General features: G+C 55.8%; 1 protein-coding gene across 3 annotated transcripts in view; it reads left to right on the top strand.

Moving 5' to 3' along the window:
- Positions 1–23,317, top strand: part of PRDM15 (PR/SET domain 15) — a 45,968-nt gene extending 22,651 nt beyond the window's left edge. For 2 of the 3 annotated variants that reach the window (XM_058661596.1, XM_058661597.1), the window contains 13 exons: positions 1,565–1,732; positions 2,767–2,861; positions 5,253–5,384; positions 5,821–5,955; positions 6,274–6,437; positions 6,750–6,829; positions 7,236–7,355; positions 10,393–10,524; positions 18,062–18,145; positions 18,895–19,070; positions 20,335–20,415; positions 21,238–21,447; positions 22,783–23,317. In XM_058661596.1, coding sequence (XP_058517579.1) covers positions 1,565–1,732; positions 2,767–2,861; positions 5,253–5,384; positions 5,821–5,955; positions 6,274–6,437; positions 6,750–6,829; positions 7,236–7,355; positions 10,393–10,524; positions 18,062–18,145; positions 18,895–19,070; positions 20,335–20,415; positions 21,238–21,447; positions 22,783–23,280 — 2,075 coding nt within the window. In that variant the 3' untranslated portion in view covers positions 23,281–23,317. The remainder of the gene's footprint in view (positions 1–1,564; positions 1,733–2,766; positions 2,862–5,252; positions 5,385–5,820; positions 5,956–6,273; positions 6,438–6,749; positions 6,830–7,235; positions 7,356–10,392; positions 10,525–18,061; positions 18,146–18,894; positions 19,071–20,334; positions 20,416–21,237; positions 21,448–22,782) is intronic. The other variant, XM_058661598.1, reaches the window with a different exon arrangement.
- The last annotated feature ends 4,389 nt before the right edge of the window (positions 23,318–27,706 follow it).

Raw genomic sequence — 27,706 nt, forward strand, 5'->3', positions numbered from 1 at the left:
CTGTGTCCCACGCAGGAGTGCGGCAGGTGGGGAGAAGGCCTCAGTGGGCTCCCAGCCATTTCTCCAGGCAGACGGACGCGGAGAAGGACGCTGAAATGCACAGGCACCCACAGAGTCATGGGCGGGGTTGGGCTGGCAGAGTGCCACAGTGCGCTCCCTCCCAAGGTACCTTCCCCGAGTCACAGTGCTCCCCAACAGAGCACCTTGTGAAAGCTGTCTCAGCAAACACACCTCCCAGGTCACGTGGCTACATCACCTACTGCACCAGAAAGTTCTAAGGAAGATAGGGGTGCACAGAGAGCAGGTGGGTAGCCAGAGAGAGGGTGATGAAAACGCTACCCCCGGCAATGGAACACCTGCGGTGGGGCCCTGTCTGGGCCGAACTGGGCCCGGACAGGAAGGAAGCAAGGGGTGGAGTTAGAGAAGAGGTGTGTTTGGGCAGGAAGCAAGCTTGTGGGCCCGAGAGACTATAGATGGTGACCTCACAGCCCAGGGAGGTTCAGGGCCAGGGTCCCACTGTCATGTCCTGTCCTGCCGTGCTAAGGGTGTCTGGCTGTGGTGCTTGGGAGCCTGCCTGTGGACGGGCAGACTACTGCCTCATGTTTGTTTCCCAGTTTGGGGGGCCTCTCAGTCCCCAGCTCAACCCTTGGCCACAGATCAGGGTCCCTAGAGTGAAATGACCAGCCAGCTGAGCCTCAGGCCTTGCAGGTGGACCAGGGCCTGGAAAGATGGGGCTAGCTCTGTGCCTCCAGCTGACTCTGGCAGCTTTGTTGCCACTCTGTCTCCAGGGGAGGGCTCAGCAGCTCCCCAGCACAGACAGGGTCCCCTTCCCTGGAGGTTAGCCGTGAGAGGCCAGAAAGGGGTCCTGAGATGGTGTGGGCTGGCCCTGCAGGGAAGCCACGTTCCTGACAAGCAGGATACAGCCTGTGCTGCCTGGATCTGTGTGTTGTGCATACACTGACCACCCCTCAGAACCAGTGAGGATCCAGGCAGGAACACAGCGTCGTCTGTCCCCTGGGGCGGGCATTGTACCTGTGTCACCACACTGGTACCTCCCACATCCATCACTTTCCCTGTGCCACTGTGTTCTTTCGTGCATTCATACCTGGCTGACAAGGATGTGGGGAGGCCCCTGGTGGGTGCCAGGGAGCCTGGGGGTGGGCAGGGGGTTCCCAGGTATCTGGGAATGCAGGTGTATGGCGCAGCTTGCCTGGGTGCTCGGTGCCTGCAGGAGGGAGCAGAGGTGAGATGTTTGTGTGGAGTCACAGCCGAGTACGGGGCGTGGGGTACGTGCTTGTCCACTGGGGAACACCCGGTCACAGCCCTGTTTGCTGAATGATAGCGGAGCTTTGGAGGTGGGTGTGGGGGCGGTGGGCGGTGACTGTCTGTGCCACAGCCCCGTGTTGCTGCAGCGGCCGAGTGGGGCTGGGCCCCGTGCTGACGGCTCGCCGCCCTCTGTGTGTGTGCGCACCCACATGCGCGTGTGCTGCTCTCTGCGGGCCCCTGCTGACGGCTCGCCGCCCTCTGTGTGTGTGCGCACATGCGCGTGTGCTGCTCTCTGCAGACGACAAGACGTTCCAGTGCGAGATGTGCTCGCGGTTCTTCTCCACCAACAGCAACCTGTCCAAGCACAAGAAGAAGCACGGTGACAAGAAGTTCGCCTGCCAGGTCTGCAGCAAGATGTTCTACCGCAAGGACGTCATGCTGGACCACCAGCGGCGCCACCTGGAGGGTGAGCCCCCCACCTGGCCTCGGGCCAGAGAGGGATGAGGACACGGGAGAGGAAGATACAGACCCCACCCACTGGCTCAGCCTCCACATTGATTGATTTCATTGAAAGAGCAAAAGCGAAAGGAAGAAAGAACAACTTCCCATCCACTGGTTCACTCCCCCAGATGGCCGCAACAGCCAGGGCTGAGCCAGTCCGAAGCCCGAAACTAGGAGCTCCATCCTGGTCTCCCACATAGGGGGCAGGGGATGGCCATAACAGCCAGGGCTGAGCCAGTCCGAAGCCCAGAGCCAGGAGCTCCATCCTGGTCTCCCACACGGGACAGGGGCACAAGCACATTGGGCTGTCACCTGCTGCCTCCCGGAAGCATTCATAGAAAGTTGGGTCAGGAACAGAGCAGCTGGGACTGGACTGGCGCCCCAGGGTGGGCTACCAGCATAGCAAGCAGTGGCTGAACCCACTGCAGCACAGTGCCAGCTGGGCGTATGCCTGTTGGAAGGGAGACGTGACTAGGCAAGCCGAGCTGTTTGTGAAGTGGGCCTGTCCCTGCAGACCCGCGGTGCCACGCACCTGGACCGTGCTCCTCCGTGTCCCCCTGCGCTGACCTCCACGGCCTCCGGGAACCCCAGCCTTGTGCCCGCCCGCCTCAGGATTTGGTGCCTGAAGTTGATTGTTCTGAGCCCAGTTCTCACCTGGTGCCCGAGCACCTGCTGAGGCTCACCTTGGCCGGGGTTCTGCTTTAATTAAAAAGATAATTCCAGAAGGAATCCTCATCTGGCCCCAAGCTTCCGGATGAAGTGAAAGCAGGGTCTCGCAGGCTGTGAAGTGTCTAGCTGCGTGTCCTCGCGTTTCCAAACGCGGCAGCTGCGGGCACTGCAGGGCCCCAGCCCGGGGCTGCTCACAGCCTCCTTCCTCCGCCGGGACAGCGCTGGGGAGTGGCCGTGAGGTGCCAACCCCACCACGTGGGAGGGGCTGACCAGGCTGAGCTGTCACTGTGTCCTCACTCTGCCTGGGGGCCGGGGGGACTGCTGTTTCAGGGGTGCGCCGGGTGAAGCGGGAAGACCTGGAGGCCAGCGGGGAGAGCTTGGTCCGCTACAAGAAGGAACCTTCTGGATGTCCCGTGTGTGGCAAGGTAAAGCCCCGAGACTGAGGTGGGAAACCGGGACAGAAAGCGTGTCACTTCCTGCCTCATGTATTTATGTACTTATTTCAAAGGCAGAGGTAGAGAGACAGACAGAGAGAGACAGAGAGACAGGGAGAGTGTCTGTCCATCTGCTGGTTTACTTCCCCAAATGGCCGCAGTAGTTTCATCTGGGTCTCCCACGTGGAGGGGTGCAAGGGCCCAAACACCTGCGCTTTCATTGCATTAATAGGGAGCTGGGAGGGAAGTAGAGCAGCCAGGACTGGAACCAGCACTCGCATGGAATGTTAGCGTCACAGGTGGCAGCTTAAGCCGCTGTACCACAGCACCAGCCCCTGCACATTAAATCTCCCCACACTGCGCCCTGCCCTGGTGTCAGCGTTGGCTGTCCAGCCCCATATTGGCTGTCCTGCCCCATGTTGGCTATCCAGCACTGGCATTGGCTGTCCTGCCCCGGGATTGGCTGTCCTGCCCCACGTTGGCTGTCCAGCGCCAGCGTTGACTGTCCTGCCGCACGTTGGCTGTCCTGCCCCGGGGTTGGCTGTCCTGCCCCACGTCCGCTGCCTTTCCACACTTCCTCACAGGGAGGGAGCAGAGCAAGCCAGTGAGGGAGGAGGGTGATGTTTCCCAGGGACCAGGCATGCCAGCACCCTCTCTCGGGCTCACACTGCTTGCAGGTGTCTGCAACCTTGTCCTGGTGGCAGGATGGGGACACAAGGCCTCTGGGGGGCAGGGACGGAGTGCCAGCTGCCTCTGACCTCCCCTGGGAGTGCTGTCCCTTGTTCCTTAGACTCAACTCAGAGGATGAGAATGGGCAGCTGGGCCATGCGCTGCAAGCCAAGGTCCCCTGCCTGGCCTCAGCCGGAGGGGACATTGCCGCATGTGCCACCCGTGGTGGTATGGATGGGAGCAGTGCTGCACCCCTGGGTGCCCCCTGCCCTGGGGAACACAGACCCGGCCCAGGCAACGGGTGTGGGAGGTGATGAAAAGCCGCACCTGTCCTTGGAGTTTCCCTCAATTTTTTTTCCTCCCAAGAGTGCGCTGAAAGGAGACAGGTCAGCCACGGGCCAAGGTGGGGAGTGCGCAGGGTTGCCAGGGGGACACTAGTGTGAGTCTGCTGGCCTGGTCCCTGGGCACAGGTGGACACACAGCCTGTGTGCTCTGTGTGCGGCGCTCCTGTGGTCCCCAGGAGAACGTTGGATGGCCCGAGGGCCAGCACTTGGGTGGGTCTCACCACGCACCATTGGTGGACTGGCTCTGCCAAGTCTAGGCGGGCTGTGGACCTAGTGCGGGTCAGTCTAGGATTCTGAGCTCTTGCCAGCTGCCTCCCCTCTTAGGCCTGTGACGACATGGGAGTACAGCGCCCCCATGTGCAAGGGGAGTGCTGAGCCCTTGGCCCCGCACAAACCCATTTCTTGCTTCTGATGATTGAGATGGCCTGGAGCTGGCGGGGGACAGTCCATCGTGCTGCTCAGATGGTACCACACTCAAGGGCAGGCGTCCGTGGGATTCCCCCGGTGGTATTTTTTAGACCACGGTGGGCTTCTGGTTGCCGATACCATGAAAAGTGAAACTAGAGAAGGGGGTGCTGTGTGGCTGCCACCTGCTGACCCTGCTCCCTTCCCATCCGGCATCCCTAGGTGGTGGTCGAGGTGCTGTGGGGCAAATCTGGGACCAAGACAGCCCCAAATGTGTTAGCCCTCTGTCTGTCTGCTTCTCTCAAGCTCTCTGTGTTGGAGGACGGGCCGCCAGCTGAGCTCTTGGTGACCTACACATGAACCCGGAGACCCCTGAAATCAGTGGGGGGCTCCTGGCACTCTCAGCTGCCTGCCTTGTCCCAGCCCCAGGCAAGTGCTAGTGGGGAGCGAGTGCCAGTCAAGCTCCTGGGCTGGGAAAAATCCAGAAGCTGAGGGGTGTTATTGCGAACATGCCTGGGGACACCCCGCAGCCTGCGGGTCGCCTCCTGTGCCGCTGGCTTTAGAGGATAGCAGGTGCTTCTGTGGCTCGTGTCCTAGTGGAGTAGTTAGGCAAGCTAAGAAGGATTGAGCTGAGTGACACAGCAAAGCCTGGAGGGACTCGTTCCTAGGGTTGGACCCTGAAAAGGTCCACGGAGAATGCAGCGGAGATGAGCTCGTGTCGATTGGAAAATAAGTGGAGAAGTCCCCTCGCGTGTGTCCTCCGCAAGTGTGTTGGGGGCCGCTTGTCATGTGAAGGCTGGAGCAGTCGAGCAGTCGGTCTTAGCCTTGCGTGTTTCTTGTGCATTGGCGTTGCAGGCTCGGGCATCTCCCAGTGCCTCGGCGCCTGCCAGGGCTCACCCAGTGGGGCCGGGCGGGGGAGGCTCATGTCCCCCACAGCCCTCAGCGGCCCATACTCTGCCGACAGGTCTTCTCCTGCCGCAGCAACATGAACAAGCACCTGCTGACCCACGGCGACAAGAAGTACACCTGTGAGATCTGCGGGCGCAGGTTCTTCCGTGTGGACGTGCTCAGAGACCACATCCACGTCCACTTCAAGGTGATGGTCAGGGCTGGGCCGGCGGCCACTGCCCACGCCCAGGGGCCACGGGGCGGTCAGGGCCGATCGGCGGCCACTGCCCACGGCCAGGAGCTATAGGGCGGTCAGGGCCGGGTTGGTGGCCACTGCCCACGCCCAGGGGCCACGGGGTAGTCAGGGCCAGCCGGGTCGAGTTGGTGGCCACTGCCCACACTCAGGGGCCACAGGGCCAGCTGCCTGCAGTCCTGCAGTGCCATCAGGGCCGGGGTGCAGGCCGTGGAGACGGGGTCGGTGGAGGCCATGGAGACGGGGTCAGTGCAGGCCGTGGAGATGGGGTCAGGGCAGGAGTTGTAGACAGGATCACCTGCAGATGGTGTAGACGGTATCAGAGCAGGCCATGTGGACGGTGTCAGTGCAGGATGTGTAGATGGTGTCAAGCGTAGGCCCGTCTCCCTAGGACATCGCCCTCATGGACGACCACCAGCGGGAAGAGTTTATCGGCAAGATCGGGATCTCCTCAGAGGAGAATGACGACAACTCGGATGAGAGCGCCAGCTCCGAGCCGCACAAGTACAGCTGCAAGCGCTGCCAGGTACCCGCTGTCCTATTGGGGGTGGCCTGGAGGTGTGGTCCGAGAGGCTGCTCCCTCCACGGGTGTGGCCCAAAGAGGCTCCTCCCCTGCCTGGCCTAGGGCGTCCTGGGGCTAGGAGCCACCATGTGTGCGTGTGCTGACCCTGGCAGGCTGGATCTTCTGTGAGGCTCTGAGCTGAAGCCCTTGGGGTCCCCGTGTGGGGACCAGCCACTCAGGGATGGGTTAGCTTCTGCGGGGCTGTGCCCAGGCCTCCTCCCCCAGGCAGCCTGGGGTGCAGGGGCCGGGGCAGATATGAGCAGCTGCCTGCCTGTCCCACAGCTCACCTTCGGCCGCGGCAAGGAGTACCTGAGGCACATCATGGAGGTGCACAAGGAGAAGGGCCACGGCTGCAGCATCTGCAACCGCCGCTTCGCACTCAAGGCCACCTACCACGCCCACATGGTCATCCACCGCGAGAACCTGCCGGACCCCAACGTGCAGAAGTGAGTGAGGCCGCCAGCCTGGGGCGCCAGGGCTAGATGCTCCCGCTCCGTGGGTGTGCCCACGCTCAGTCCTCACCCTCCTGGCTGCACCCTGCGTGGATTGTCCGCCCACATGGTCTGTCTGGCGGGAGACCCTCGACGGCTGCGTGGAGGGCTCAACCAGGCCACCTCTGTGTGTCTGTGCCCTTGAGGGGGAGCCACGGCCACCGTCCCGGCTGCTCCAGCCCTGCATGCCTGATGCCGGGCAGCCTCGGGCCTGCCCCTCCTCCATCCCTACCTGGGCTGCCGCTGACCGTGGCTCTCTACGTGCAGGTACATCCACCCATGTGAGATCTGTGGGCGGATCTTCAACAGCATTGGCAACCTGGAGCGCCACAAGCTCATCCACACAGGTGGGGTGCTGGGCCAGGGCCAGGGCCCGCCCCCCTGGAGCCCCGCCCACCAGAGCCAGGGCCGGCCCGTTGGGTGCCTGGCCTCACCCCCCCAGGGCCAGGCCCCACCCTCCAGAGTCAGGTCCCATCCCCCACCAAAGTCAGTCCCTGCCCACCAGAACCAGGTCCCGCCCCCGTGGGAGCCTGGCCCCACCCCACCAGGGCCAGGCCCCACCCACCAAAGTCAGTCCCCGCCCACCAGAGTCACACCCTGCCAGTCTGACCCCACCTCCACTGAAGCCCCGCCCTCAGAGCCCCACCCCACTGAAGTCCCTCCCCTGTCAGGGCTCCACCCTCACTGAAGCCCCGCCCCCACCAGAGCCCCGCCCCCAGGGCCCTGGCATTGAGAAGCTGTGTCTGTGGGCAGGTGTGAAGAGCCACGCCTGTGAGCAGTGCGGGAAGTCATTTGCCAGGAAGGACATGCTGAAGGAGCACATGCGGGTGCACGACAACATCCGGGAATACCTGTGCGCCGAGTGCGGGAAAGGTAGGCCCTGGGAGCTCCAGAGACACCACGGCTGCACCCCAGGGTGAGCACCAGGAGAAAAGCGGAGTAACAGGAAGGACCCCCACACAGGCACCGGGCCATCTGGGGTGCAGGACGAGGGCCGCCCTGCAGTTGTGCAGCTCCGGGTAAGGGCCCTGGCTGCAGGGTGGCCATGCAGGGTGGACCCTGGCTCTGGCAGGCGCAGAAACTGCAGCTGCTGCAGGCCAGTGACCTGATGCTGGGCCTCCTCTAACAGAGCTGAGGAAACTTCCTGCACTGGTGTGCACAGTAAGGAGACAAGAAGGGGACGTCCTGTTGCCACAACCCTGGCACTCTCTCCTGGCTACAGATGCGCAGCTACGCTGACACGGGAGCAGCGAGCTGTCCCCAGCTGCCCCAGCCCAGCCATGCCCAGCTCTGTCTTGCAGGCGCCTGAGCCCTCCTGCCCTCCTGCATCCATCTGCCACCCTCAGTGGCTTCATTGTGTCCCTGGGCATGGTAGGAAGAAGGCGCCATGCCCCTCGTCTCACCTTCTCTGGCAGGGTGGCCCTGCGAGAGCATGCAGAACACGCTGGGAAAGGCTGGAGAGGCCAGGAGGACCCTGCCCTCGGGAAGCCTCCATGCACGTTGCTGTCCCCACCCCCTCGGCTGTCGTGTCTGCACCTGCAGCGGCCCTACCCCCACCCAACCCCTCCTGCAGCCCCTTGCTGACTCCCGCCTCTGGCCATCAGTCACCAGTGTGTCTGCCTCCCCGTCACTCCCAGAGGGAGTGGCTGTACAAAGTAAGGTGGGCTTGGCCACACAAGAGTCCCAGGGGAGCTATGGTGTGGAGCAGGGCAGGGTCAGAGGTGACAGTGGGGGCAGGCAGAGAGGTTCAGGGGGCAGGGAATGACCTGGACCCTGGGCCTCAGAGGTGTGGGCTCGAAGCCTTGCTTAATGACGTCCTGCACATTTTCCTCTGGTTGTTGAGGGGAGAGAGGCCACCTGTCTGGTCCAGATGCTTTCTGTGGCCAGCACTGTGTTGGGTCCAACCCAGGAGCCTGTGCTCAAGCCAGGTCTTGTGTGTGGATGTCGGGGACCCAGGAGCTGCGTCACCAGCCCCTGTTGCCACCCAGGGTGCCACGAGCGGGAAGCTGGGGCTTTACCCAGGTACCAGAGTGTGCTGTGGACATCCCTGGGGGCGTCCTAGCCTCCTTGGCAGACGCCCACCCCAATACTTTGCCATGTGACCGGGCAGTTCCTTCTGTGCATTGCTAGTGGTCAATGTGACATGCTGGTGCCCATTACGGAATTTCAGCAAGCTGGCACAGTTGGCCTCTGTCCTCGCCATATGTGGTCACCAGCTTGCGGGCCAAGGTTGTGCCAACCCGTTCCTTGCATAGCCTGCTTCTCTGTTGCCTTCAGAGTGCACCTGGGCGATCTGTGCGTTACCAGGCAACAGGGGAGTGTGGCTGTGGTTTTGTTTTGGACCTGGATGCGCTTACATCATGGGTGACTGTTAACCAAGTAGGGTTGCTGCTTGGTCATGGCATAGTGGGGTGTGGGTGCCCCAATGGGGGAACGCTGTCCACTGCAGAGAATCTCTAGTCCAGGACCACTTCCCGCACCTTGAGCTGTCGGGAGCAACCTGTGTACATCAGCTTTTCAGAAAGATGGTTGGCAGGTATGGTGTGGCCTGAGCCACAGGCCTAGCAGGAGGAAGTTTACTGTGGGGATGGTGTGTGCTGTGTGATGCCAGGATCCCAGATCGGAACGCTGCTGCACTCCCGAAATCTCCACTTCCCATCCAGCTCCCTGCTGATGGCCTGTAAAGTGGTGGAGGACGGCCCAAAGCCTTGGGACCCTGCAGCCCCATGGGAAGCCTGGAGGAAACTTCTGGCTTCAGCTGGCCCAGCTCCATCCAAGCCTCCACGTGGCAGGTCAGAGCTCAGGTCCTTTGGTCATCTGCACTCTCCCAGCGTGCACAGTAACAGGAAGCTGGAATTGGCAGGAAGTGGGGACTGTGGTCCCCCCATGGACCTGCTGAGTCATGTCTCCAGTGCCTTGGCCTGAGAGCCTCAGACCTGCTGTGCCTGCCACTCGGGATGCTATTGCCACAGCAGCCTCCCACATGTGTTCCGGGCCATGCAGATGGCTCCTCCATTGTGAGGCCACCTGGGGACCCCCACCTGCTGGGCCAGCAGCGTCCTCAGTGTCATGTCCTCCACTTGCCCCTACCTGGCCTTGTCTCCTCTTCTGCTGACTGTTGGCTTGTTTGTACCGACCTCTTCCCCGGGTGGAGCCCAGGCAGGCTGGGGACTCCCACCTGATGTGGCTCCTGGCATGCAGTAGAGGCGCAGGTGCCTGCTCACCACCTGGTCTGACTCCTGGTACTCAGTGGGCGCACAGGTGCCCCTGGAATGCTCAGTCACAGGCAGCGCTGCTGGTTGGGTGTGCGTTGGTGCCACCCGTGCCCCCTGCAGGAGGTGGTCAGCCGTAGGAACCATGCCACATGTGGAGTTGGTGCCAGGTCCTAGGTCACCAGGAAGAGGCTGGTGTGTGCTGCTAAGGACCGGTTTGTAGACAGCAGCAGCCACCCCAGCCGCTTAGCACCGATAGTTTCTGCCTACGAGCATGTGTGGCTTCTGTTTGAGTTCTGCAGCCCCTGTGCTCCCAGTGGTGCTTTGCCACACAGTGTCCTGGCGACACAGCCCTTGGGCTTCCCCTGCTGGCTTGGCATGGCACTTTCCCTATGGCTGGGTGGGTGTAGCAGGTTACTGGGAGGTGGAAGTGACTGTTGAAGCCCCACCATGCTCTACTCCTGTTTGTCCAACTCGGTCATGGTGGTCAGATCTGGAGCCCACCAACAGCTGTCCCAGGGATGTCACCATCACTCTCCAGTGGGACAAATATTCCCCAAGTTCCATGTGGCTCCACCCCTGCTGTCCCTGGACCCGCCCCAAGCTCCCATCTGTGCGGCAGGGGCAGTGCCATGTCGGGCGGTGGGCAGGGAGGGCGTCTGGCAGACCGATGTGGCCATCCCCCTCTGCACCCTCAGGCATGAAGACCAAGCATGCCCTGCGCCACCACATGAAGCTACACAAGGGCATCAAGGAGTACGAGTGCAAGGAGTGCCACCGCAAGTTCGCACAGAAAGTCAACATGCTCAAACACTACAAGCGGCACACGGGTGAGTCACAGGACTGCTGGGCACGGCCGGGCATGGCAGGGCAGACACGGGGGACTGCTGAGCACGGCCGGGCATGGCAGGACAGACACGGGGGACTGCTGGACATGGCCGGGCATGGCAGGGCAGACACAGGGGACTGCTGGACATGGCTGGGCATGGCAGGGCAGACACGGGGGACTGCTGGGCACGGCCGGGCATCGTGGGACAGATCACCACATGTGTGGGACTGCAGGACATGGCCAGGCATGGCAGGGCAGACACGGGGGACTGCTGGGCACGGCCGGGCATGGCAGGGCAGACACAGGGGACTGCTGGGCACGGCCAGGCATCGTGGGACAGATCACCACATGTGTGGGACTGCAGGACACGGCCCGGCATGGCAGGGCAGATGTGCGGGACTGCAGGACACGGCCAGGCATGGCAGGGCAGATCACCATATGTGTGGGATTGCCGGGCATGGCTGGGCATCGTGGGGGCAGAGCACCACACACACCTGATCCAGAGGCACTGCGTGTGCCGACCTGCACGATGAAAGCTCACACTGTGTCGGCAACGCCCGCGTCGCTGTGTACCCCGAGCCGAGCGGAGGGACTAGGGTTACAAACAGACAACACATAAGACAACACAAGACAACACGCAGTGGGTCACTCTTGTAAACAGAATGCCAAGTTTATTTGGGGTCAGCCTGCATCTTTTATAGTCTGCCTAGTCCCTCCCAGTATTATCCCAATGCTCAAGGAACTCCTAAGCTCCCCTGGGGGCATCTTAACAAAGAGGAAGCAGGGAAGAGGAACTTGCAGTCAAGCCAGGGGCTAAAATGCTTTAGGCCAAGATTGCCCATTCTGTTACCCCTTAGAAACAAGCTAAGCTGTGGAGTTAACCCTTGGGAGACCAGGGCCTACATGTCCCCCTTTTTTTGTTTTTAAATGGACGCCTGTCTTGGGTTGTCCAGCAGTCAGTTGACTCCTTACCCGTCATGGGGAGCCCCACCCAAGGCACGTGGGATTCCTGTCTTAGGTTGGTCATCAGCTCTGCCAGATCTTACCCGTCTCTGGCTGCCCATCACAACATGCTCAACCAAACTTCAGTGCTAGGGTTTTCCACAGCTAAAGCCATCATGGTTTGTCAAATGATGACCTGCTCCCGGGCTTGTTGCCTGCACAGGCGGCAGAGAAGAGGAAACAATACTGCAATCATGGCCAGGATCATCAGTCCCAAGGCTATAACTCCGTTCCATTCCTTTAACATCCATGCTGCCAGTCTAATGCCATTAGAACAACTTCCCTGACATGAGGGGTACCCAGGTCTTAACAATGTACAAGTACTGTTGAAAACACTAACATTTAACAATCTCATAGTGCTAAGATGTTACATGTGTACAAGACAGTTTTACCAGGAACCAGAGACCCTAAATGCATATCATCCCATCTGGCTGTTACATTTCCAAACAGAGAAATGGACCCCAAAAGTTTTTAGGGAAAAGGGGTGGCGTCATCCATTCTTAACTACTTCCCGCTGAGAGGGGGAGCCGTGGGGAAACAGCAGCAGTAGGGGGGGTCCATGTAGTAGTTCCTGATAGAAGGCAGAAGTTGTCAGGTGTTTGTTGTACATCATGGCACTTGAAAGGCTTCTCTGTTGAAGTCCTGAGTAGTAAGTCCATTTGAATACATTCGAAACTATTCAGCTGAACAGGCTTTGTAGGTCCTGAGAAAACAGAAACAGACATGCCTCTCCAAAAGCTTAATTGTGTATCCATGCATTATTTTCAAAAGGAGTTAGCTTAGCAATTCACATTTATGAATATTTTCATCTATAAGCCAGTTAAGATAGACTACATAAACATGTACATATATATCAGGTAACACATATTATAAAACAACACCCGCTTTTGTAACAGCTACTTGAGAATTCTTTTTTTTTTTTCAGAGAATAAACTTGAGTTTAATATTATCAATACTTAAATATTCTCCCACAACACAAATCTGTTCATCCTTGACAGAAAGCTTTTTTTTTTTTATAATTTATAAGTAAATTTTAATTGGGGGAAAAAGCCTTGCCTATCAGGAAGCACTCTCCTTTATCTTTCTAATTTTGTGATTTTTTTAAAAAATTATTATTTTTAATTAATTAATTACATTGTATTATGTGACACAGTTTCATAGGTACTTGGGTTCTCCCCACCCGTCCCCAAACCCTCCCACCATGGTGGATTCCTCCACCTTGTTGCATAACCACAGCTCAAGTTCAGTTGAGATTCCCCCATTACAAGCGTATACCAAACATAGAGTCCAGCATCTTATTGTCCAGTCAAGTTCAACGGCTTCTTAGGTATACCCTCTCTGGTCTGAAGGCAGAGCCAGCAGAGTATCATCCCAGTCAATTAAAAGCTCCAACATACCATCAGCAAAAATTTACATCATTATGGAATTAATTGACATAGTAATGAGTAACCAATATGTTAAAAGTAAATGCGAGTTCCTAGCCACCTTCTGTGACCACCTCATTGACATTTCAATTTTAGTTTATACACAACATATAACATACATAACATAACATGTTATACATAACATCATATCATCTTAAATTAAGGCAAACATGTGGTATTTAACCTTTTGTGATTGGCTCATTTCCCTTAGCATTATGGTTTCCAGTTTGGCCCATTTGGCCACAAAGAACTGCATTTTGTTTTTTTTAATAGCTGAGTAGTATTCCATGGAGTAGATCAACCATAGCTTTCTTATCCAATCCTTTGTTGATGGGCATTTTGGCTGCTTCCATGGTTTTGCAATTACTGATTGTGCTGCTATGAGCATAAGCGTGCATGTTGGTTTCTCATAAAACAAGTGTTCTGGATATATTCCTAGGAGTGCTATTGCCGGATCATACGGTATGTTGAATTTGAGTTGTTTGAATGTTCTCCATACTGATTTCCATAGAGGCTGTACCAGCCTGCAGCCCCACCAGCAGTGGAGTAGGGTTCCCTTTTCCCCGCAACCTCGCCAACAAGTGTTGTTGGTGCTTTTATTCATGTGGGCCAGTCTTACTGGCGTTAGGTGGTACCTCATTGATGTTTTAATTTGGATTTCCCTTATTGCCAGGGAACTTGAGCATTTTTTCATATGTTTATTTGCCATTTGGGTTTGTTCCTTTGTGAAGTGTTTGCCCATTTCCCGTGCCCATTTCTTGAGTGGCTTGTTTGTTTTGATATTTTGATTGTTTTGTAGCTCTTTGTATATTCTGGAGATTAGCCCTCTATCTAACCAAAAATGTAAGAGACCTATTTGAAGAAAACTACAAACTACTTAAAAAAGAAATTGAACAAGACTTCAAAAGATGGAGTAACATCCCATGCTCCTGGATAGGTAAAATCAATATCATTAAAATGTCTATACTGCCAAAAGCAATATATACATTCAACGCAATCCCAATCAAATTGCCCAAAACATTCTTCATGGAACTGGAAACAATGATCCAAAGGTTCATCTGGAAACACAAAAAACCACGGATAGCTAGAATCATCCTGAAGAACAGGAAGTTAGCAGGGGGAATCACAGTTCCGGACCTCTGGACATACTATAGGGCAGTGGTTATCAAAACAGCCTGGTACTGGCACAAAGATAGAGAGGAAGATCAATGGAGCAGAATAGAAACACCAGAAGGGAACCCAAACAGGTACAGCCAAATAATCTTTGACAAAAAGACAAACGACAATCCAGGCAAATGGGAAGGTCTGTTCAATAAATGCTGTTGGGACAACTGGTTAATAGCCTGCAGAAACAAAAAAATAGATCCACATCTCTCACCATACACTAAGATCAGATCTAAATGGATAACGGATCTAAACCTACATCCAGAAACCTTCAAACTTTTGGAAGAAAATGTTGGAAACACACTGCAACACTTAGGGGTAGGCCCTCACTTCCTAAAAAAGACTCCAAAAGCAGTAGAAATCGAGACCAAAATAAACAATTGGGACCTGATCAAACTAAGAAGCTTCTGTACAGCTAGAGAAACAATCAACAAAGTAAAAAGGCAACCCGCAGAATGGGAGAATTTTTAAGTGTGTTAAAGTAACCAATTGTTTAGAATTACATTTTGCTTTTAATAATCTGAATAAACCATACCTATAGTTTACTATTAAACTTTAGCAATGCCCCCATTTTTTTTTTTTTTTACAGATCGAATCAGTTGTTTGTCCTACAATTAACTTTACCAACTGAAAGATACATCCTTTGAAGCACATTCTTCTGAGTTTGAGGCTGCTAGGGGCCCATCTAGAACTCTCAAAACCAGAAGAATTAAACCTATTAAATATGCCAAGAGGCCTTAAAATATCTGATCAAAGATTCTTCATTATAATGTCCATCCTTTTAGTCAAACTGATTCAAACAGTAACATATCAAAAGCTTCTGTCACTTATAAATGATCACCCAAACATTTCAAAGTAAATACCTAACAGAAAATACTCTTGAAAACACAGCTCTTTTAGATCATGAGAATTAAACACAGGAATTAATGCATAAAATCATCTCATAACTTTTTAAGAATTTTAACAAATTCAAAGGTTGGAACAAGAATAGAGCATACTGAAGCTGGATAGACATTTGATAAAGTCACCAATTAAACAGAGACTATCTAAAGTTCAATGCTTCAATTTTTTGACAGCTTTCAAAATTAGAGATATTTTTTATTTTTAGATATTTACTAGCATTTTTATGTATGTGTTGTGCCAGTTTCTGAAATCCCCAGATAATCATCAAGCCTGAAGTCCGTGCTAAGGCAAAAAGGTGGTTTATTCAAACTAACCTAGGTCTCCCAGCCACCTCCCCCAGCCCAGCATGGCTGGGCGGGGAGGGGCAACCTGCAGGATCCACAGGGCTAGCAAACAGCGAGCTCGTGAGCCAGAGAGAGTGCCCGAGAGAAAGAGAGAGCGAGCCCCAGGGCCCAAGCCCCCAGTTTTTATACATTTCAGGCTATTAATTATACAGTCATGATCTAGCAGGCTTATATTGGTGGGTTTGAAACTAACAACTTTTAAAAAGTACAAATCGCTGAGCTATAAGGTGGTGGATCTTATCAAACACCAGGTACCTCCTTCCTGAGGAGAGGTCTGCCTAGTGACCTGCCAGGTGTCCTGCCGGGTGTCATGTAGACTATCAGGGCTGGAGTTCACACAGCCCCCAGCCAAGCCATTAAGGCGAAATCACAAAAGGCAGAAAACTTCCAGGTTCTTCATATGCATACTTCAAAAACTTCAAAAACAATGGCTTTAAGCAAATTTCAACCATTTCTCCCAATTCATGGAAACACATTTTAACACAATCCCGCCTAAAAACCAGGAAAGAGAAGTTTTTCAAGCAACCTTCTTCTAGCTGATTTGGGAATTCACCCCTTTTCAAATGCAGGCAGATAAGAATCACTACAACAGGGACGACAAGATCAAGTTCCCAAATTCTTCAAAGGGCAGACTCCATGTATGCCCTTCCCTTGTTTTATGTATGGCTCCAGGGCCTGGAGCTTCTCCTTAGCTTTTGTTTTGTTGAAGGCAAGAGAGCTGAAAAAAATTCAATTTGGCTGTTGTCTTGGGAGATTACCTAGGAATTTACCAAAGTTAACAATTAAAAAGAGATGTTACAACACTGTTGTTTCTCACAAGAAATCAGACTCCAACTCCATTGTCTTAAAAGCAAAATTCAGAAATTATACACATCATAACCAATTTCACTATACAATTTAAAAGAATTTGTTGTTTTCCTGTAAGGCAAAAATCCCACATACTTCCTTATAAGTAAGAACACAAATAATTAACAATCTGGATTAATTTCATGATTAGGAAACATTTTGACCAGTGAGCAAAAGTACTCATCTATTCAATAGCATATATGATGCAACAAATTTAGCATAATTTTATCATATCGAATCCAAATTATTTTAAATGACAATTACACTATTCAAATTTTTGTCTCAATCTTTGAGAGTTCCAGGGATCCTACTAGAAACCCCAAAGTCATGAGACTTGGTTCAGAACTCTGAAGAATTTAGAGGTCTCAATGAGTTAAACAAAAAGTACCTTTAGCATTTAACTGAACATGTTAACGAATACTGTATGCTAGACCTGATCAGTGCCAGAACAACACTGTAAGCTGAAGATCAAAAAGCAAGAAAACGTCATATGAACCTTTAAATTCGTTAGACCTCTCTAAAATTATTTATCAGGACAGAGAAAAGGGGCCAGTCATGGTCCGTCTCATCTCGTCAGTCAGTCACACACACACCCGATTCAGAACAAGAACAACAACTTAACAATTCAAGACAAAGGTAGAACTGGAGAAAGAATATTAAAACAAAATCTAGTTTTTGTCCGGACAAAAATAGTAGTACACCAACAATACGACTAAACAAACATATGCACAAACACCAAACACATCAGAACAGAGACATATAACTCTTAAACCTTTTGCGACTTCTAACGTCTTCTTCGACATACTTTAACCTGGAGATACTTTGTAAAACAAGTATATAGGTTCACTTCGTGCTTTAGGTTTAAATTAAGTTACAGAACATGTTTCTTTCTTTCTCTTTTTTTTTTTCTTTCTGTCTTTTTTTTTTTTTTTTTAATCAGCCTTGCTTGAATTGCTTAATTTTCCTGTCATCCTATTCCGACCAACAGCGTTCCCCATATGATGTAAAAGTTCTTCAAGAAGGTGACCAATTTATCCTGGGAGAAGGCTGAACCCATTTTATCGTCCTTTTCGCAGGATAAATTAAACACCAAGACCTAACTATACTTCAAAATAAATCTAAAACCTGACTATACTTCAAAATAAATCTAAACCCTAACTATATTTCAAAATAAAACTAAAACCTGACTTTATGTCAAAATAAAACTCCCTCTCCTACCAGTTTAGGAGAGACTTACAATACGTCCCATTTACCTTAATCCGCTGGCCAGCCTCCCGGGACGAGCCTTCACCGTATCCTCTCTTTCTCGGTCTCGGTGGAACCTCCATTTGTCGGCAACGTCCGTGTCGCCGCGTACCCTGAGCCGAGCGGAGGGACTAGGGTTACAAACAGACAACACATAAGACAACACAGGACAACACGCAGTGGGTCACTCTTGTAAACAGAATGCCAAGTTTATTTGAGGTCAGCCTGCATCTTTTATAACACTGGAGTGGGGAGTGCTCACTGTGCCCTCATCGGGTGACCTGCGTGGGGAGACTTGCTGTCCACGCGATGGGCCACAGAGCACTGCCTGCTCCTGATGCTCTCCCACAGACCCTCCCTGGGACCTGGGAGGGCTGCGGGGGCACAGGCCACAGGTGTAAGGAGACTCGTGGATTCCTAGGGCCCCTGCACGCTCTCAGGGTTTGGCTGCTGAGACATGAATCACGTTAGCAGGAGCATCTTGAGCTGGGCGTGCCTGTGGCCTCCTGTGAGGCCACCCAGCTGTCCTGGGTGTCAGGAGTGGCATGTGCTGTGGTGTGCCTGTCCTCAGCAGCTGTGCGTGACCAAGCGCGCTTCCCCCGCCCTGCAGGGATTAAAGACTTCATGTGTGAGTTGTGTGGCAAGACTTTCAGTGAGAGAAACACCATGGAGACCCACAAGCTCATCCACACAGGTATGTGCAGCGTGGTCCGCAGGGCAGGGAGGGGCACGGGTGTGTGTGGCTTGGTCCGCAGGGCAGGGAGGGGCACGGGTGTGTGTGGCGTGGTCCACAGGGCAGGGAGGGGCATGGGTGTGTGTTTCGTGGTCCGCAGGGCAGGGAGGGGCACGGGTGTGTGCAGCGTGGTCCACAGGGCAGGGAGGGGCACGGGTGTGTGTGGCGTGGTCCGCAGGGCAGGGAGGGGCACGGGTGTGTGCAGCGTGGTCCACAGGGCAGGGAGGGGCACGGGTGTGTGTGGCGTGGTCCACAGGGCAGGGTGGAGAGGGGAAGGACAGATGTCAGAAAGTGTTGCCAGAATGTTGAGTGTGGTCCAGGCTTAGTGGTGACCCCTGGCTTATTTAGTCTTGTTTGCCCTTGGGTGTTGGAGTGTTGCCTGGGCACAGTGGCATGGATGGTGGCTCTTGGTGTGGCAGCTGTTCCTTCCTGGCCAACTCAGGGCCATGCTTGACCCCCATGGTCAGACCCAGCAGTCACATGTTATGGGCGTGCAGGAGGGATTGGGAGTCATCTATGCCTCTCCCTCCATCTCCATGCCCAGCAACAAGGGGCAGTGGGTCATGTGTCCCTCCCTCCCTGTGCCCAGGAGCAGTGGGCAGGTGTCCCTGGGCTGACCTGTGTCCCTCCCTCCCTGTGTCTGGGAGCAGTGGGCAGGGGTCTCTGGGCTGACCTGTCCTTCCCTCCTCCATCCCTGTGTCTGGGAGCAGTGGGCAAGCAGTGGACGTGTTCCGTGTGCGATAAGAAGTATGTGACTGAGTACATGCTGCAGAAGCACGTGCAGCTAACGCACGACAAGGTGGAAGCACAGAGCTGCCAGCTGTGTGGGACCAAGGTGTCCACCCGGGCCTCCATGAGCAGGCACATGCGCCGCAAGCACCCTGAGGTAGGGCTCTGCGCCCGCAGTCACCACAGCTGCGCCCTGGGGACCGCCATGGTGGGGCTGTTGCTGGAGGTGATGGTGATGAGGGTGGTGATGAAGATGGTGATGATGATGTGGGGATGGTTTTGACGATGGTGATGGGAATGGTCCTGAGGAGGGTCCAGGGCATGCTTCCATGGTGCAAACCCCCTGCACCTGCTCACAGGCCAACCTCGCTGTGCAGACCCTGTGCACCTCCCGGAGGCTGTGTTTCCTCGGAGTAGAGCCTGCCATGCAGGGGCACCGTGTGAAGGAGTAGGATGGGGCCTCAGATGCACTTCTGCTGAGGCTGTAAACTGTGCCCCAAAGTCATGGCACAGCCCTGCTCCTGCCCCTGATGGGCACCTCCTTGTGAGGTGCTAGGGGACGCTGGGGACTGAGGGGCGCAGGTGCAGAACAAGCAGGGCCTGGCTTGTTCTGCAGGGGCCATCGGAGGCAGGCAGTGAGTGTGGTGTCTGAGGGGGAAGCAGACACAGAGGAGGGGTGGAGCTTCCCTCGGTCAGCTTCCCAGGGTTGGGGGCTGCAGACCCTACCTAGTACCCCATGGCTGAGTGCCTGGGTTGGTCCCCAGCTCAGAGGGGGCAGTAGGGGTCCCTGCCCAGACAGTTCTGGCTTCCGGCTTCATGTCCCCAGGCCATTGAAAGCGTTCGGGGAGTGGACCAGCAGGTGGCAGCTCACTTGATAGATCTTTCTCTGTCTCTCACATGGCTGTCAGGGGAAAAGCAGGGTCGCCACTTCACCATGAACCTGAGAGAAGGGAGTGTGTGCATGCACATGTGTGTGCACACGCATGGACCTGCACGTGGAGGGCTCGGGGCTGCTGGGATGGGCCTCAGTTGGGTGACTCTGGGGACAGGCTTGCCACCCTGCATTCCCCCTCACTCAGCTTTGCCAGTGTGGACTCTGGGCTGGTGGGAGGTGTCCCTGCCATCTCTTCCTGCCTACATGGAGCCCCAGGATGGGGAAGGACCTGGACTCGACTTGAGGAGATGCGGAGACACATGCCTGAAGGGCCTCCAAAGGTCCTCTCAGGGTGAGAGAGTCTCACGTAATCCAGCAGAGTTCAGGAAGGATGGTTCTGGGCCGTGGACGGCCACACCCAGGCGGCGGGTGGTGTATCCTGTGGGTGCACATGCAGACTGGATTCCCAATGGTGGTTGGGGATGGGGCGTTGGGCAGGTGCACCCCACTCATTGCCCCTTTTGTCCTCCCACCTCCTCCCCCGCAGGTCCTGGCGGTGAGGATCGATGACTTGGACCACCTTCCTGAGACCACCACCATTGATGCCTCCTCCATCGGCATCGTGCAGGTGAGCCGCGAGCGGCGCGGGCCACGCCCCATCTTCCCCAGCTTCTTAGGGCCTTTTAGAACGCTCCCTGCTGCAGGCAACCTTTCTTTATGGTTCAAGTGTGTGTGTGTGTGTGTGTGTGTGTGTGTGCGCGCTGGCAGCTTTCACACTGTGCACAGTCTGATCCCCAGCCAAGAGGAAAGTTAGCAAGAGGATGCTCTAAGAATGTCTTGGTTACCAAAGAGGGTCTTTTTGTGTCAGAAGCCAGTGTCTGTCCCTGTGGGCTGAGCATAACACCAGCTAGCATGGCTGGGTTGTAGGAGGGGCCAGTGTGTGGATGTCCATGGCCAGCCCTGGGACACCCAGCCGCCCTGCCCCCGTGTGCCGCTGTGCCCTGGCAGGCTTGCCCTTGGCCTGTGCCACGGCCTACACCAGGTCCTGTGGGTAACCGCCCTGCCCATGTTCTGTGGCTTGGCTGTGGTCAGCAGTGCCCTTGCCCGTGGCAGACAGCCAGCCGAGGAGTGGGCCGGCCCTGTCTTACTCCCACTGCAGGTGGCGTGGGAACGGCCTGTGGGCGGCCGCATTGTAACCCAGAAGCACGTGCTGCAGTGGTCTTGTTCTAGTCGTGGGGCCAGGAGCCCTGAGTGATAATTTTTTGGGGTTTTGGCTTTCACTCGCTGATGCTGGAACCCTTCCTCTATCTGCCCTCACCGTGTGTTAGCACAGAGCGAGGCTGTTAGAATCCCGATTTGCGTCCCCTTTGGTCAGTGGCCGCACCGCCCGGGCACCCCCGGGACTCTGGGGGACGCGTGTGTGCAGACACTGAGACCCGCTTGCCCGCAGCCCGAGCTGAGCCTGGAGCAGGAGGAGCTGCCCGAGGGCAAGCACAGCAAGGCCACCAAGCGCGCCCACAAGCGGAAGCAGAAGCCGGAGGAGGAGGCCGAGGCCCCGGGGCCCGAGGAGGCGACCTTCAGCGAGTACTCGGAGAAGGAGGCCGAGTTCACAGGCGGTGTGGGCGACGAGACCAGCTCTGCCGTGCAGAGCATACAGCAGGTCCGTGTGGGGCCCCGTGCAGGCCACCTCCCGGGGCTCCTTTCAGTGCCAGAGAGACCTTCACTCCTCAGATGGCCACAGCCAGGGCTAAGTCAGGCTGAAGCCAGGAGCTCTTCCAGGTCTCCCACGCGGGTGCAGGGTCTCAAGGCTTTGGGCTATCCTTGACTGCTTTCCCAGGCCACAGGCAGGGAGCTGGATGGGAAGTGGAGCAGCCGGGACTTGAACCTGTGCTCTCTTGGCTGCTGGCATTGCAGATGACAGTTCAACCTGCTGTGCCATAATGTTTGCTATGTTTGTATTTTTTTTTTTAATTTATTTGTCTCCCCATTTTCTGCTCTTCCAAGGGCATGTTCTCTCTAGCTACATCTTTCAGGCCTAATTTACAAAACACAGAAAAGTGATTCTTAGCAGGACACTGTGATTCATAGAAGGAGAGCGAGCATAGGGTGACAATCAATAGGATATCATTTGAATGGGGACACTTGATTGGACGTACAAAACAAAGGATAGTTTTAAACAAGGGCGTGGAACAGTTGATGGGTTCCATAGAAAGGCTTATGGGAACCATAAGCTCCTCAATACCGCCTCCTCATCCTGTGTGAGCCTCAGTCTATAAAAGCCTGATGCCACTAATAAACTTGGGCTATCTCACCAAAAACAAGTATTTGAAAGTGAGAGACAGAGATCCTGTCCCCTGGTTCACTCCCCGGATGCCAGCAACAGCTGAGTCAGGCCAAAGCAGGGGACTGAGAACAGCTCTCTCAAGTGGGGGACAGGGACGCGCCTCCGGAGCTGACACCTGCCACCTCCCAGGATGCACCTGGGCAGGCAGCCGGGATCAGGACATGAGGGCAGGCTCTGCAGGCGGGGATGTGGCTGGCCCCGGTGTCGTCCTGTCGCGTGCTGGACATCTCTCTCCCCACGGACCGCCTCACAGGGGCACTCTGGACAGATCACACGTTCCTGGGGCAGACCTCCGGCTGGGAGTGGGAGGGCTCTGTGCTGTCTGCAGGACCCCTCCTGCAGGCAGCTGCCCACCCAAGTGCACCCCTTTCTTTGTGGCTGGCAACAAGAGCGGGAACCCTTGCAGGATATGCTAGAGGGTGACGCGGGGTGGGTGGGGCCTGCCCAGCTCCCAGTGTGTCTGTCACCTTTGCCCTCAGCACGTGCCCACCCTGCTTAACCTTGGAGTTTGCACCCCAGTGGCAGCTGTTCCCATGGTGATTGGGTGGGCTGAGGGCTTTGCCCCTCCTACAGCCGGGCAAGACGTGGGCGTCACCGTGGGCCTCATGACAAGGTCACCGGTTCACCATGTCTCGGTGTGTGCCTCTCCAGGTGGTGGTAACGTTGGGGGACCCCAGCGTGACGGCTCCGTCCAGCTCGGTGGGCCTGACCAACATCACCGTGACCCCCATCACCACCGCGGCTGGGACTCAGTTCACCAATCTGCAACCTGTGGCTGTGGGCCACCTCACCGCCCCCGAGCGCCAGCTGCAGCTGGACAACTCCATCCTGACCGTGACTTTTGACACCGTCAGTGGCTCGGCCATGCTGCACAACCGGCCAAATGACGTGCAGCTCCACCCACAGCCCGAAGCCTCCAACCCACAGTCGGTGGCCCACTTCATCAACCTGACCACCCTGGTCAATTCCATCACACCCCTGGGGAACCAGCTCAGCGACCAGCATCCGCTCGCGTGGCGGGCTGTGCCACAGGCCGACGTCCTGCAGACCCCGCCGCCACCACCACCACCCCCGCCGCCAGCCCCGCAGCCGCAGGCGGCCCCGCCGCAGGTGCAGCCGGAGCAGCCACCACAGATGTTCAGCTACTGAGCCTGTGCTGGCTGCCGGTCAGGACCGTGGACAGGGCCCGTCGCCGTGGCCACTTAGTGAGGAAGGTTGGCGGAGCCTCGCAGAGTCATCTACTCCTGTGCCCCCAGCACTGGGTCAGCCCGTCCGGGACGCAGCCCCCCGCCTGCTGCTCCTGCCCCACGCCTTACCAAGCTGTCGCGGCCTGGACTGGATGTTCCCACCTGCCCTGACACAGCTGTGGGAGTGTGGGGGGCATCAACTCAGGGCTGGAGAGTGTGCCACATAGCGGGAGGCCAGCCACGCGTGGTCACAAGCCCAGCGCAATGTGCAGTGCCACGCTCAGACTGGCTGCTCCTTGCCAGATGTCAGCAGTGGTCTGCCTTGGAAATTCCAGTCAAGTCCTGCTGGGTCCAGACCAGGGCCCCACATACATGTGAGTGGCGCCCTGGGGCCTGTGACACGCTAGCCCTCTGCACGCAGGCAAGTGGACTGCTAACGTGGCTGGTTCGGGCAGGAATTATCCATGAAGCCCATTTTATTTTTTGAGAACAGCACACCAGACCCTATTGCAAGTGATTTTTTTTTTTAAGTTTTATGTTCCTGTGAGGAGGAAGGCAACGGGCAGCCCTCCCCAGACTGCCGCATGGTTCAGCCGCAGCTTCCGGAGGAGGTGTTGGGCAAGAGACTCCAAGGTGGACGCATTTGGAGACCAGCTCGCTGAAGCGCAGGTGTCTGGCACCTGATGGTGGGCAAGCAGAGGCGTGTCTGAACTAGAAGGAAAATGCACCCCCTGCCAGGGGGTCTGCAAACCGCAGGCCTAGTGTGGGTCGTGTGGCAGAACCCACGGGAAGCCACATGGCAAGGGATGGAATTATTTTGGTGCAAAAGGTTTTTGAAGATGTTTTCATGAACTTTGTAAAGTCCTCTTGTGGGCATATTGGATGCCCCCAGTGAGTGCTCAGCAGGCATCCTTCAGGTGGGGATGGGGCTGTCCTGCCCTGGATCATTCCAGCAGGCCAGCCCCTCCCACCTCACGACCTTGGCCATGCCAAGAGGCCCTGGGAACAGGAAGTGAGTTTTCCTTTCCTGGTGTCATGCTTTTGTTTTTGTTTTAAGCTGTGCTGCACTGTGGCCCTGGTCACTTTGTGTCCCCTGGGTCTAGAGGTGGGCCATGCTGTGCTGTCCACAGCTTCCTCGGCACGCACCTGCACCAGGTGGCAGGTTTGGGGACGGCGGATGGGGGAGCAGTGTGTGCAATACGTGCCTCGAAGTGTCGGCGACAGGTGGGGCCCCGGGTCCCAGCCCTCACCCCGCGCCCCAGTACCTCCTGTTGGCTGCATTCACACTGGGTGATGGTTTGATGTTTTTAATTTATGATAATTATTTTTGTGTTATTTATGTAAACAACTGCTTTTCCACAGTAACCCCGTCACATGAACTTGAGCTAGGTACCCATTCTCCACTTCTAAGTGGTCCTGGCACCTGTGGACTCAGCAAAACAGCCAGGTTTCCTAAGATGTGGGCTTTTTGTTTGTTCTTGGTTTTAAACAAGACTGTTTCTTGATGCATTTGCTGAAGATGAAGGACAGAGGCCTGAGGGTTGTGCCCAGGCCTGGAGGGTGGTACACCATCGTCCCCCCTCCCTGGGAGGTCACGGCCTTGAAATCACAGTTTATTTTTTTAAAGAGGTCGACCATGTGCCTGGAGTGGCACAGAACTGAGGGCGTGTGGCCCTGGGGCATCTCCCATCACTTATTTAAATGTCATCCTTGTCATAAGTGAGAATTCTGAATAAAAGTCAGAATTTTCTGCAGGTAACGTGGTCTTCGTTGCTAAGTATTTGCCTGTGGAGAAGGGGGAAGTGTGTAGCTACTCGGTCAAGGGTGTCACCGTGGGTCACTGTGCTCCGTGGGGCAGTGTGTGCACTGTGGGAAGGTGTGTACGCCCTGGGGCCCTGTGCCATGGGGGAGGGTGTGTATGCCCTGGGGTCCTATGCCATGGGGGAGGATGTGTACGCCCTGGGGCCCTGTGCCATGGGGAGGATGTGTACACCCTGGGGCCCTGTGCTGTAGGGCAGTGCGTGCACTGTGAGAAGGTGTATACGCCCTGGGGCCCTGTGCCATGGGGGAGGGTGTGTATGCCCTGGGGCCCTGTGCCATGGGGGAGGGTGTGTACGCCCTGGGGTCCTGTGCCATGGGGGAGGATGTGTACACCCTGGGGCCCTGTGCCATGGGGAGGATGTGTACACCCTGGGGCCCTGTGCTGTAGGGCAGTGCGTGCACTGTGAGAAGGTGTGTGCGCCCTGGGGCCTGTACCATGGGGGAGGGTGTTTGTATCATGGGGGAGGGTGTTTACACCCTGGGACCCCGTGCCATGGGGCAGTGTGTGCACTGTGGGAGCCCTGGGACCTCGTGTGTGCACTGTGGGAGCGTGTGTACGCCTGGCTACAGGCAGAGCAGGGGGAGTCTGGTGTCCTAGAATGAGGGCTGTGTCACCAGGGGCCCAGGCCTGCCAACAGCCTGCCTGTGTTCTGTTCTTAGGGGAGCGTGTGCCAGACACCACCGCCCTGTGGCCAGCATGAGGCCGCCAGGTCCCGTGTGGAGGTGGCCTCTGGGACTTGGCATGATGTGTGTTTGCTAGCTGCTGGGAGGGAAAGGCTGTGCAGGAGTGCAGGGATGCGTTTTGGGATCACCATGGTCAACCACCTGTCATTTGTTTTAAGATTGATTTGAAAAGCAGAGTTACATAGAGAGGGAGAGATGGAAAACCAGATCTCCCTTCTGCTGCTTCACTCCCCAAACGGCTGCAATGGCCGGAGCTGTGCCAGGCCGAAGCCAGGAGCCAGGAGCTCCCTCAGGGTGTCTAAGGTGGGTGCAAGGGCCAAGCATTTGGGCCATGTGTTTTCCCAGGTTCATTGGTAAGGGAGCTGGATGGGAAGGGGAGCAGCCAGAACTCAAACTGGTGTTCCCAGTGTGGATTGGGGGTGTCACAAGTATGGCTTAGCTATAACGCCAGCCCCTTGGTACCATACATAGGTCTTGTGGCAACTGGCTCAGCTGCCAGTAAGAGGCAGCCATTTGTTTAGCAAGCTGGGGCACTTTCTGTCCCGGGCCACTCTGCGCCCCTCAACAGCAGCCGAGCCTCTCTCCCTCTGGGGCCACCTTCTCAGGTGTCTTCTGCAGAGGAACACTGGCTGTGTGTTTGGGAGTCCACCGCTGCCCAGCTCAGCTCCGGGAGAGAGGGAGGTGGGGGACCAAGCCCTGGTTCCAATGAGGCACCTGCTGCCTGTGCCTCCCCAGGGCGGGGCATCCCTGTCCATGCATGGCATGGCGAGCCAAAGCGGAGCCCCCAAGCTACCTGCTCCGTTCCTGAGTGACGTGGTGCAGCAGGAGAGGTGTCAAGCCTTGCCTTGATACCAGCCAGCAGAGCCTAAAGCTGCTCAAAGCCTTCTGGTGGAGGGGGCTCTGGCCACGGTCAGGAGTCCCTGCCACTCACCAGTTTGTTTCTGCTTAATGGCTCAAGGATCTCAACATGGCCAGCTCATGACCTGCATGGCCTTACCCATTACCTTGTCCCCTGTCATCCATCCAGTCACACGATCCTAGGCCTGCCTCTGCTTCCCACGGGACCAGCCCCATGTGTGTGTGTGTGTGTGTGTGTGTGTTGGGGGGTGCGTCTGGGCTTTCCACCCTCATGTGTGTGTGTTTTTAAAAATATCTTGGGCTAGTAAATCTTGGCATAGCAAACTAATCCTTCTCCTGCCCTCATGGACGCCAAGTTCAAGTCCCAGCTGCCCTGTTGATGTGACTGGGAAAGCATCAAGGCATGGCTCAAGTGCTTGGACCCTGAACACACGTAGGAGATCCAGAAGAAACTCCTGGCCACTGCTTTGGACCAGCCCAACTCTTCATCGCGGGTATCTGGGGAATGAGCCAGTGGAGGACAGAGCCTCTCTCTCCTGCTCTAGGTGTAACTCTGCCTTTCGAAGTGGGTGGAATTCAAAACTCTTTGTACCAAAAATAAACATCTTTTCATTCATTGTTCCATGAACTTCTCTGCCGGGAACCCCAAGTCTTCCTTTTGGGTGGTGGAGCCTCCCAGATGCAATAGTGGAAAGCTGGACAGGTGACATGGACTAGCAGGACTCCAGCCAGCACTCTGAAATAAGACATGGCTGTTGTAGGAGCGGCATATCCCACAGTGCCACAACACCTGCTCCTGACTGTTGGCGTTTAACATACGTGGTTAAGGCCCAGTGTGATGGCTCAACTGACTGAACACAGCCCAAAGCCTTGCAACCCTGCACCTGCATGAGAGACCTGGAAGAAGCTCCTGGCTCCTGGCTTCAGATCGGCTCAGCTCTGGCCATCCTGGCCATTTTGGGAGTGAACCAGCAGATGGAAGGTCTTTCTCTCTGCCTCTCCGTGTCTCTGTAAGTTTGCTTTTC

Source organism: Ochotona princeps, chromosome 3 (genome assembly GCF_030435755.1).
Source record: "Ochotona princeps isolate mOchPri1 chromosome 3, mOchPri1.hap1, whole genome shotgun sequence".
Classification (NCBI taxonomy): Eukaryota; Metazoa; Chordata; class Mammalia; order Lagomorpha; family Ochotonidae; genus Ochotona; species Ochotona princeps.